At 37.2% G+C, this 12,376-nt stretch overlaps 1 protein-coding gene across 5 annotated transcripts in view; it reads right to left on the reverse strand.

The window, feature by feature from the left end:
* The window catches only part of RIC8B (RIC8 guanine nucleotide exchange factor B), a gene marked incomplete at both ends in the record, with an annotated part of 86,447 nt that overhangs the window by 54,335 nt on the left and 19,736 nt on the right, over positions 1-12,376 (reverse strand). For all 5 annotated transcript variants that reach the window (XM_084254749.1, XM_084254746.1, XM_084254748.1 and 2 more), the window contains one exon: positions 6,381-6,989. In XM_084254749.1, the coding sequence (XP_084110875.1) occupies positions 6,381-6,989 (609 nt within the window). The remainder of the gene's footprint in view (positions 1-6,380; positions 6,990-12,376) is intronic.

A 12,376-nucleotide genomic window follows, 5' to 3' on the forward strand; every position in this document is an offset into this window, starting at 1 on the left:
CAAAAAACTTCCCAAATCATAAATATACAACAAAATAAATTTTCACAAAATAAGCACATATTCATATGGCCAGTACAAAGATGATGCAATGCCAAGATTAAGAACTTCAGAATTCTCCTCATGGCTCCTGCAAATGATACTCTCCCATTCCTAAAGTGTAATCCTAACTTGTAGCATCATGTGTGATTTGTTTTGTCATTGAACTTTAAATAGTGGAATCATAAAATATAGACTATTTTTGTCTAATTGTAAGATTCATTCATGTTGTGCACAGTTAGTTTGTTCATTTTCACTACTTGACAATAGTATGATTCTAAGTATAGTATGTGGACTACAGCTAGTTCACATTCTGTGATGCCATGAGTGCAGGAAATGTGCACGAGTGTGTGGAAACTTTTCAAGTGTGACAGTGTGTAATATGGAATTACATAAGAATTTCATTCTGACAGTGAAAAACTCTGGCCCTTACCATATTTAAGTTAAAAAAGAAAAAGCACTGCTGAATATAATGTATGCATTACAATTTACTTATCCTACTTTTGTTGGACACTTGGATTGTTTGAGGTTAGACTGAAGTTACTGCCAGTGTTTCCAAGTATTTATACCAATTTACACTCCCACCAGTTGCACTGTAGCTTCACCAATGCTGGCAGTCATTTTTCTGGGTGTACCGTGGTCTTTCAATTTTATTATGCATTTTGCTAGAAACTAATAAAAGTGGACAGCTTTTCATATGTCTATTGGGCATCTAGATAAGCCTTTTGTGAAATGCTTATTCCAGTGTTTTGCCTATTTTTCCATTGGGTGGACTGGCTTTATGCATTTGTAGTACTTTTTAATGTGTTCTGGATAGAGTCCTTATCACACATCTATGTTGCAAATATCATCCCCCATTCGGTGGTTTTCATTAAGATGAGCTCATCATAAGAATAATTTGTTTATTTTTTCTTTATGGCTTGATCTTTATTTTGTCCTGTTTCAGAAATCTTTACTTAAGAAATGTCTGACTTCTTAAAATCATGAAAATAACCTGTTCTAAAAGTTTTACTGTTTTGCCTTTTACATTTAGATTTCTTATCCATCTCAAATTAATATTTTTTGTATGGTATAAGACATTCATTTTTGTCTATACAGCTATACAAATGAGTCACTGCAACTTATTAAAAAGTCTCTTTCCCCACAGCATGTCAATGTTATCTGTATCATAAATCAGTTGCGTGTATATGTGTAGGTTGTTATCTAGACTATTCTATTAGTCTATGTCTCAATAAATATTTATTGAATGAGTACTATCACTTAAGAGTCTTACTTAGCAAAGATTAGAGAGGGCACTATTTTCTGCTATTGGTTATTCTGCAGTGAGACTTTACATAAATAAACTCTGATCATCTGTGTCCTCATTTGTCAAGTGGGGTTAATACTCCTGTTTCACAAGGATGCTGGAAGGATTAAATATAATTGCTCTTTATAAAACATTGTACATAGTTTATACAACTCTGATTTATTTGCTCCATGATCTTAGTTTTGATTATCTCTGAGGCATCATTATTCTCTTCTCTCAAATGATACTCTCTCCCAGGCTGAAAAGGAAAAAGCCCCGAAGGACAAAGAGGAAGAAAAGAGAAGGCAAGCAGGTTTGTTGTGATAGCAGAAATCAAAATGAAATAGGCTAATACTTAAAATTGTTTGGGATCTCTTTATAAAAGAGTCTTCACTTCTCAAGTACAGATCCTACTACTGCACTGTTGCTTTTCTTTCACCTCTGAAAGTTTGGAAATTTTACTTTTCTTTGGTAAAGTATCATTAATTCCTCACACCTTTCATTTGAAACTTTGACCAACCTAATTATTGCTAGATAGCCTGAAAGAATATTTAGCACCAATAAATTGGCTCTGATTATCCCAAAGTAGTTCTAATTAATGAAGGTTAAGGAAACTTTAGGAAAATTGTATTTCAATTACATAAAGTGCATGCACGTGTGCACATGGGGGCACACACATGCACTCTTATCTGGTATTATAGCATTTCATTTCAGGTAGCATTTCATCTTACATTTTACCTGAGTTCTTTGCTTACCTTTACCATAGTTAATTGTCCTACTAAATTGTTTATGTTCAAAAATCTCTGTCCCTTTATAGGGAAAGATTATGCATTTTATCACCACATCTTCCACATCTAACATGGTGCTGCACATAAATAATTTTTTGAATTAACTTATGAAAGGAGACATTAATGTTATAAAGTGTTAGATAGCCCAAAAGGCTAGAAATCTGCTGCTCTAAACAATGTTATTAATAGAGAATTCTTACAAGCTTTGAAGATTTAAAAGGTACCATAAATGCTCCTCTCTCCCTGTCAACTTTGGGCTATTTCTTCTGTATTTTATGCTCTATAGATATCAAACTATATCATATCACATTTTATTTTTCATTAAACAAGTATTTACTGAATGTCTTCTCTCTGGTAGGTATTGTATTTATAAGAACATATCAGTGAAATTAGACCAGAGATCTAGACATATTTCATTTGAAGCATCTGTGTACTACAGAGGTTATTCTTTTTTCAAACATACAGAAAAAAGAGAAAATAATGTAACAAACAATTGTATAACCATCTCTCTTTATATGCCTGATTTTCCTATTAGACTATTACTTCTTTGAGGCCAGTGATATTTTATCTTGTATGCCTAACAGAACATGGTACATTTTGGGCATTCAAAAAATGCTGGAAAAGTGATTCAGTTTAAAAAAAAAAAAAAAAGTAAAGCTGGAAGCTTTTTTCTATTTGATTAATACTATATCCTTTTGTCACATTTCCCTCAAAGTCTCTATTTTGGAACCAACCTCTTTTATTATAAGGGACATTTCCAATTAAACATCTATGGATCACTGCTCCCTTCAGCAGTGTATTTTGTCGGTCCTCCTGTTCTGTTCCCTGCTCTGGTGAATTCTCTCACCCTCCCGCACTTCTGACTATACCCAGTGCTTGTATAAATAAATAAATCTTTAAAAAAAAAAAGTCTATTGACATTTACTGTTTATAATCTCAAATTAGCATCCTTTGCTAAACTAATTGTACTGTTTCTCTGTTTGCACTGGTTGTTAGGCTCTAAAATGTGTCAGTCCTTGCATTTTTTCATTTCATTGCAGAGGTTCCTGGGAAGTATTGCTGAAGACAATATGTGCTAACTCAGGATCTCTAGAATAACATGCTTTCTTCCATCAAAAGAGATTTAGCAAAATGTTAAAGCAGGAGGAACACAATTCTAACTTTTCTAGAATTGGCTTCCGAGCCTACTAAAGCAACCACTGGCCCTGTTAAACATACTACCTTCAGGAAGAGAATGAGGAAGGGCTATAGGGATGGAAGGCTGATACCACACTTCGTACTGAAAAGAGGAATCTCCAAATCTGCTGGTGGCATCAGCAGGCAGTAAGGACTTTAACACTAAGGCATGAATCTAAAATGAGTAAATGGCACAAATTTGCAAAATCTTAAATAAAACCTAGTCATTAATTTTCGAGTTTTGGCAAACTATAAATGAATAATAAAACCTATTAAACAGCTCAAATCAAACCATCTGTTTTTCTGTAATGGTTGAGCTGTAAAAATAGGTAAAGATTTTTTTTTTTTTTTTTAAAAAAAAAGAAATGCCCATGGTTTGAAAAGGCATAAGCTAGCAGTATTTTTCCTAAAAGTCAATTTGGCAATATACAATCAAAAAACCTTACAGTTTTGAAAAACTTTGGCCCAACAATTTCAGGAATTTACCTACTAAATTTTACAAGAAAATTCACTGTATTGGGCCTCCCCTGGTGGCGCAGCGGTTGAGTGCTGGGCTGCGAAGCTGCCTGCAGCCTTTGCAGCGCCGGTTCAATCCCTGGCCACCGGTGAGGGTCCCACATGGCACGCAGACCTCTCCGGTCGTGCCTGCTGCTCCCATCAGCAGTGTATTTCGTCAGTCTGCCTGTTCTGTTTCCCGCTCTGGCTCTGGTGAATCCTTTCACCTTCCTGCGCTTCTGACTATACCCAGTGCTGGTATAAATAAAATCTTAAAAAAAAAAAAAAAAAAGGAAGAAAATCCACTGTATTACCATTTAAAATAGCAAATGACTACAAGCAATGCCTGCACATGAGATTTGTTAAATGTTGGTAAATCCTTACGAAAGCTAAATCCTTAAAAAGAGTTACCATTTTTAATAAAAGGAAGAAAGCGGTTGTCAAAAAACTTTTTTGGGGGGCTACAGATCTATTTTTATCCCCCTAAATGAAATCTAAATACAACTTAAAGGTAAATAATAGCAACAATCAAAGATAATCTTTTTCAGGTAAAGGTGGGGAACCTGGAACACTGCCCATTTCATCCCCAGAAGCTACTCCTAGAACTTCAATAAGGCTTCAAGGAACACATTTTGAAAATCACTACTTTTCAAGAACATTTACTCTGAGACAAAAAAAAAAAGATGATTATAAAATGGCTGCATTTAAAAATATTAAACATGTCTAATTTACATATTATACAATGAAGAACAGGTTAGAAAGATACACATCTTTGGTATTTTATAGTTAATTCATATTTTCTTATTGCTTGTATCTTTTTTTCTTAAATCTTCCACAATGAGAAGAATTTTTTTATATTCCTTTCTAGTAAGGAAAACAATGTTAGTTTTTTTTTAAACTGGACTGTATAATAACTTTTCCATGTGGTTGCATAACTGATTTACATCTCACAAGAGGGACTAAATCTGCTGAGACGCCTGCTTCAGGACTACAGATCCTTTTCATGTACCCTCTGAAGAAGAAACATTCTACAACACAGAAAGAGTACTTGCTACTTCAACATTTAAAAGCTTCTTCTAACCCCACTATTACCATTAAAGAAGACTAAGAGGGCTAATCTCAATTTACTGACATTGCATGTCATCCCATACATATACTGATGTGTAGCCACTGAATTATTAACCCTTTATGTCAGGAAACTGAACAGAGTGAGTTACTATTTGGGGCACAATTTAAATAGCACAGGTTCTAATTATGGCAAACCAACAATGTCAGAAGAGTTCTTGCAACTAAATGGAGAACTTCAAAACACCAAAACAAACAGTGTAAGAAAAATAACCATAGAAAGTACCAAATAAGTAGAGATGTAACATTTTAAATACTTCCAATATTTGGTTTCAAAGCATAAAAGGAGTATGTGGGCTTTCCACATATTTTCCTGCCAAGCCCCAGGAAAAACTGACCATATTACAGTCATCTGAAGCATCTGTTAGGACAGATCTTCAAATATTTGGTTTCAAAATAAAGACCTATTAGCACTTTAATTCAGAAGCCTACACACTTCCTATAGCACTGCCCTTAGATAATCCTGTCAAAATAGACTGCTGGCAAAAACAGATCTGTATTCACAGTGAGAACTGCTTCCCGTGGACACAGCAAAATATTAATATAAGTACTAAAGTTAACTGTCAGAAAAGGTAATTTGCTCTGGTACCAAAATACTTTTCTTTCTTTTTTTAAAAAGGGTTGAATTTTACCAGTTACTTAATGTTAAAGAAAGAGGGTAAATGGGGAACGTTAACATTCTAGAAGGATAAATTCTATGTCCACTTCATTTAAAACTGTTGAGTTCCTTTAACTCAGTTTCTAGTTTATTAGCATATTGTTATTGTGGGTACTTAAATATACACTATCAAATCTGCCTCACTTTGGGTTGCTAGAAGGTCCAAGCCACAGAAAAAGATAGTAGTCTAGAAATGAGTCAAGTGGTTTAAAATAACCTTCCCTAGATTGTGGTATAACTATGCTTATTTTCTAGGATTGTATACAAACGTGGACATCGAGTTGTAGTCCTATACTTTTGGTATTTGTCTATCACTGTTAAGTAATAGTACAGAAGACTGTGATGATAGGTGACATACGCAGCATTTTCTACTCTTCTGAGCAGACATCAATTCTGATTGATTCATTTCAACAGGCATGATTTATCTTAACTTTTCTTTAAGATGGCAGTCATTGAAAATACTTATGTATTTATGAACCACACTGTCTTGTTTCCCTTCACATCTTATCACTGAAACCATGCTGCTGAAGGGGGCACTCAAAAAAAGACATGTGATAGTACAATTCAGAAAAGGAATTATACGCAGCATCGTATAAAACAGTAATCCAACTTCACCCTATTCCTCTGATCAGTGTTACACAAATGGAAAGAGTAACACAATGGCTAAGAAATGTATCTTGAGTCATACAAATGATTAAAGGGGGAATTAGAAACTTTTTTCATTTCCCAACTTAGCATTTCTCTTTTGCAGGCAGCTCCAGGCACGCCCCAGACCAATTAAATTCTAGGTAGATAAAAATACCCTTCTCAAGCTTACCTCTTTATGCACCTTCCAACTGTCTACCGTCACATTGAAGAGAGCTTTGAGGGCCTCAATGGCACAGTCTGTCTCCTGAGGTGAGAGAGGAGGTCCATTATGGTCTATGGCCGATTCATACTCATCGGTCCACTTGATGCTAAAGGCACTTTCCAAGATCTGGGTTAGCAGCGGTAGTCCCTGGAGCTCATAGCGCAATTGTGACCTGATGTCGGTGTGCAAAAGTGACAGGAGGAAGAGCAAGCGCAAGTCAAAGCACTTAATGTCACTGATAAACTTTCGGTCCTTGCACTTTCTCAGGAGGTTACAGAGCTTTGCAGCAAGGTTAAGTTCCAGACTGAGCTGCTGTGCCATCTGACTGTTGAACACTATGTTACACAGACATTTTAATGACTCCACAATAACTGGGAACTCTGACACCTTCTCCAAAGAATCATCTGATTCATTTAGCTTGGCTAGTCGTAGCAATATCTGCATATTTTCCTTGGTTGTTACAGGAACTAAAACCTTTTTGTCTCTGGAAAGAATTCGGAGAACTTCCAGGCAGGACACTTGACATGTTGTTGGGATGTCTTTTACAAGGACTTTAAATATGCCTTCACAGAGTTTCTGAAAAACAAGTATGCAAAAGTCATTATTTGACTTGTGTGTGACTTACATGATTTAAAATAATACTTTTCCATCAATGTATTTAATAAAAGTTAGGGATCTGGCTAGAAAAAAAAATTGTTTTAATTACAGAATGTTGGAACTGAAAGAGACCTTACACTTAGTGCACTTCTTTCATTTTACAGACATGGAAATTGAGAGCCAGAGAGTTAAGTAGGCTGTGCTTATCCAGTGGATAAGTGAGACATTATATATATATATATATATATATATATATATATATATATATAAACTGTTTCCTAAATTGCAGCCCAATACTCTCGTTATAAAACCACTTATTTTCTTTTGAATTGAGTAGTTTCAAACATCTTATACAGCTTTGTTCTCAAAGAATTTTTAACACCAGACTACATATAGTATCAAGTTGAAACACAATCAGTCTGAATCATAAGGATGTTCCCTTTCTAGGAGTAAAGATTAATGCCTTGAGAACTGGTTCACACGTTGCCCACAGTACGAGCTCTTCTTATAAAGACTTAAAAGTGTGCGTTTCTGCTGTTTCAGCAGTGCTTTTTTCCTGAATTTACAGTTCTCTCACAGCAGCCCCCATGTCTTACAACTCTCATTACCTAACATCTAATTACATTTAATAGTCAAATGACCCCAGAGAAAACCTGCTGCTGACAAAATTTCCAAGTGCTGGATTCTAAAGAGGGCTCAGTTAGTATATATGGTGCTTTTGAGCGAATTACAAGAAGTTACTCTCCCTCCAGGCCTGCTAGCTACAAAAGTGTTCCTGTTGGCTCTACAAAACAGAAAAAGCCGCCCCTCTCTGGGTAGTCTGTGCCAGGACACATGGCTTGGGAAGCACAGAGTGGGGCAGGATTCTAGCTCCCTTTGTTCTCCTGGTTTAGAGCACAGACCACACAAGTGTATCTAGTAACCACACGCAAATCTTGCTACCAGTATCTCAGAACCAATTCTCTGAGGATGGATCCCAAGTGTACTCATCTTTTATTTTTTGAAAAATATTCCTATCAGTGCCAAATTTAAGAACCATTCTTTCAAATTTCAACATTTAGTTTTCTTCTCTATAACTACCGGTCTGGGTCTCTCTAGCTCGTAACTTATATAGAATAAACAAGGTAAGCACCGTACTGTTGACCAAGTCAGTACCCACTACATCTTATAAAAACAGTAACAACAACTATGACCAACATAAGAGTTTACAAGGTTTCTATTAACTCAGATTTTATCTATTTAAAAAGAGGCCATCTGTGGGCCCAGCATTATGATCTGCAGAAACCCTGAACTATGTGTACTTTCTCAGGACATTCTAATTGTGCAACTATGGAAACACCAATTGAAAAAGTACTATACTCTCTACGTGGAAGTGGGAAGGAAACAGCCTAACAAGCTAAACAAATTACATAACAATGTCAGCTCTATTCCTGCCATACCTGACAACTAGAAGGGATTTTCACCTAATTTTTTAATATTATTGTTGAAGTATTTTTTAAATGAATACAATTGGAGGTTGGTGTGGAAATAAAATGTGTCCATTATTGAAAATATATAAAACAGGGAAATTTTTCTCCAATTTCAGGTCTTTCACATCTAAGACAAAACCATATCATAGTCTACATACAAATTCCTATGTGGTATATTCCTGGAGGTAGAGTCTGGTAACTTTTCTTCCCAAATATGTTTAGTCAAGAGGGAAATAATCTACCTTCCTATTTAAGAAATATGTAATAAATGATTTAAAATAAGATATTGCATGTGATTTTGAAGTTCTGCACATCTAATAAAATACAGGCATCTTCCTTTCTAAGCCAAATCATCCTTCCTTTCTATACCAAAATGGCAGCAACAATCCCGGCCCCTGCCCCCAATCTGTGGGCAATTTGGTTCTTTCCTTCTACTTTCAGAGCCAAGCAAGAGTAAAGCATGAATGCAAATTGGAATAGCCAAAGTTATAAACCAAATGAACTGTGACACTCTGGGACACAAGGAGGTTACATGAATGAGAAGTATCTACAAAATTTGTATTTAAAAACCGCCTCATCTAAAAGCTTGCTAGATCAACTAGTAACCAAAAGCAGTTTTTAATTATATTTGTTCTTCAACATGCCATTTCTTGGTACAGACTTGCTTTACATAATAATTGTTAGGTAGTTTTTGGGTTTAAATGACCTTTGAAACGTAAAGTTACTTTTTGTACAAAGACTCCTCTCTCCCCTTTCCTTTTGAAGTAGAACTTTTTAAAATTCATGCTTAAAATACAACAAAAGAAATGACATTTTATAAATACTCATTGCTTTATTCAATACTATCATTTATATTCAGAGAATATTATAAAGAACGAATTAACAAATTATGTTCTCAGATGAATCAGGAAAGTTCTGCTTTGCCTATATATACCAAGCAGGCTGAAGAGGAAGCATTTTTTACAATTCTTCCATTTGTGTATGCATGCACTACTTCTAAGTTTAAAAGATGCTCCTGTATTTTGCTCTAGCAGTACTTTCTGTGCTATAACTATCTTGTCAGTTGATTTTATTCTTCCTAAAACAGGTCCTGCTCTCCTGAGCACTGTCCACAGCTTCCTGCTGCCCTGAGAACACAGCTGAAATGAACCCAGTGTCCACCTTCCCACTGCTGTCTCTGTACACTCTCCTCCCTTTTCTCTCCAAGGGTTCCTAATGGACTCCCAGCCCCTGACCACACATCCTGAAGCCTCCCCCATGAAGCCTCCCCCACGGTCCCTCCAGCACTGGCATGCCATGTCTGTCAGCCAGGGCCCCACCCACTTCCTGAGGCTCACTTTGAAGACGGAAAGGTCTATAAGCCTCCAGTCACTCTCTTTCTTGCTTTCTTTCTCTTTGGCCTTCAAAAAGCACTTATTTTCTGCCTTTTAATAAAGTGAGCTGTGGCCCAACAGCTAGCCCAGGTGAGCGATAATTACTTTTAAGTGCAAGCAAACAACCCCCCAGATTACCTGCCTTAAAGTCTACACCTGATTCTCCAGCACCTTTCCAGAGTGCTCCTTTGTATACTCCTACACTAGCCACCAAGCATAATCAAGTTTTCTGTTTGCAAGTGCAATAAACTATCATTACATTTGATTTTAGGCACATACTACTTTTATTTACACAAACTTATTTTCATTGTTTAACAGATGTATTCTAATCTGAAAATTATTTGGGCATCTTAGATGTTGATGGAACACAACATTAACTTTTCCATTAATATTAATAGAAATGTTTTCTGATTTGATTACTTTCCGCAGCGGTCAGGTTTTTAGGAATTAACTAAAGTCATTAAACAAAGGTTACTAGGTATGCTTACAAAGTATATTACCAAGAATCAAAGAGTCTGAGAAAAACCCTTTTAAAAATGCTTATTAACTTGGAATATCATGCTATATCTATAAAGTCAGATAGCAAGGACCAGCAGCAGAAACCCAAGAGTAGGGTCCCAAATGGTTCGTAAATACTAATACCAGATACTGCCCCCAAATTTGTTTAATAGTTTGCTCCTGACCTGAAATCCTAGAGTATATTACTGCTACAGTTCTCAAACGTGAAAAAGCATTATAACCACCTATAATGCCAGCAAGCACAGCCCAAGTTCTCTATCGATTTGGGCAGATGGATAAAGGAACGTCTTGGAGCCCTCAGTGGTTTTTTCAGGTTTTAATGCTCTTTCTACCCCAATTGTTGTGGGGCAAGCCTGAAGGCTGGCAAGGCAGGGAGACAGGGAGGCTGATAAGCAAATCTTACTCTCTTTCTGGGCTCTCTGGCATTCTCTCATGGTCTCTTCCACTCGTAGTAGCCGTTGCTCATCCTCTCACAGCCATTTCGCCATAGCTGTTTTCATGTGTGAGTGAGGCCGCCCTTATGTAGCCTTAGCCTCCAGGCTCAGGTGTGCCCACTTAAGCATGCCGCACCATGCTCCAGGTGTCCACAATCAGGCACACGGGCCCTGAATCCAGCCTCCCAAGTGCCTCCTACTTTAACTGCAGGTGATAGCCACCGAGGCTAGTGGCACAAAAGCCTGACCATCTTCATTTACCCTACACCACCTAAAGGGTTTATTACCACACTGTTGCATATCACCTCCAGAGTTTCCACTTCATTAGGTCTAGAGTGAGGCTTTACAAAAGTGGGACTTTGGGCAAGTTGCAGTTGCTGCTGGTTCAGGAGCCACACTGTGAGAACCACTGAACTATGGTTAACTAACAATTAGATATTAGGGGGTAGGGGTTATCTGAGAGTAACTGAGCAGATAAGCATAGAAAAGTAGGCAGAACTGAAAGCTATCAGCACAGATATCTTCTCTTTGACTACCCTGTACTCAAGATGCATAATGGCAGCAGGGATGGGAATAGGATATCATTGTCTGGTCACATCACTACTAGAGGTATGAAATAGTTATTTAAGGTTCGTGATCCTGGCCTTAGAACATGTTCAACCTACCATGTACTACAGAACTGAAGAGTGTTCTAATTAAGAGTAAGATTTCTAGATATGTGTTCAAACCCTGGCTCGTCCACTTATTAACCACACCAAGTTACTGAGTCTCTCTGGACCTCATATACTGCAAAAATTAAAGAATATCACTTTTTATAAAAGTGATTGGTATGTGATAAATGTTAGGTACAGGTGATGTGTTACGTATTATTGTGAGATAAAAATCTCAGTCTTCAGTTTAGTATTTAAGAACCTCCAACTAACTTTTGAGTCTTTCAAACTATTCCCTTATCAAACCCTTCTCTCCAGCTATCTTCCTTTCCAAATAATCTTTTAAGGTAAGTGATAATCAGGCTTTTCTGCCCTCCCACCATTAGGATTAATGATGGATCCCTGTGATCCTAAATGCATGCCTGATGGCAGGTACCTGGGATGTGGGCATACGTAGGTGGGTACACCTGGGCTGAGATTGGGCTTATAAGGGTGGCATCACCAGGAACCAAGAGAAAAGCAGAAGAGAGAACGAGTACCACACAAGAGCAGCACCAACAGAGAAGCAGAGAATGAGAATAGAAGCAGAAGAGGAAAGCAAAGAACGAGAAAGAGCAACAGAACGAGAGCATGCCACAGAGCCCAGAAAGAGTAAAGATTCACCGGGGGTCTGGGATGCCTGCCAGCCCCCTGGCCTGCCGTGTACTTGGTAAACTCAATAAAAGCCTGAAAAAGCCATCGAGGGCTCCAGGACTTTCCTTTACCCGTCTGCACAGGTTCACAGAGATCCTGTACTGGCCCTCTTGCCACTACAAATCTCACACTGAGCTCCTTTGATTCCTACTACCTCTCCTCTACATGTATAGGTCCATCTCCCTCTAACCATTTAAATGTTAGCCATTCTCCAAAGCTACTTTTAAA

The sequence above is a fragment of the Talpa europaea genome (genome assembly GCF_964194135.1).
Source record: "Talpa europaea genome assembly, chromosome: 15".
Lineage (NCBI taxonomy): Eukaryota > Metazoa > Chordata > Mammalia > Eulipotyphla > Talpidae > Talpa > Talpa europaea.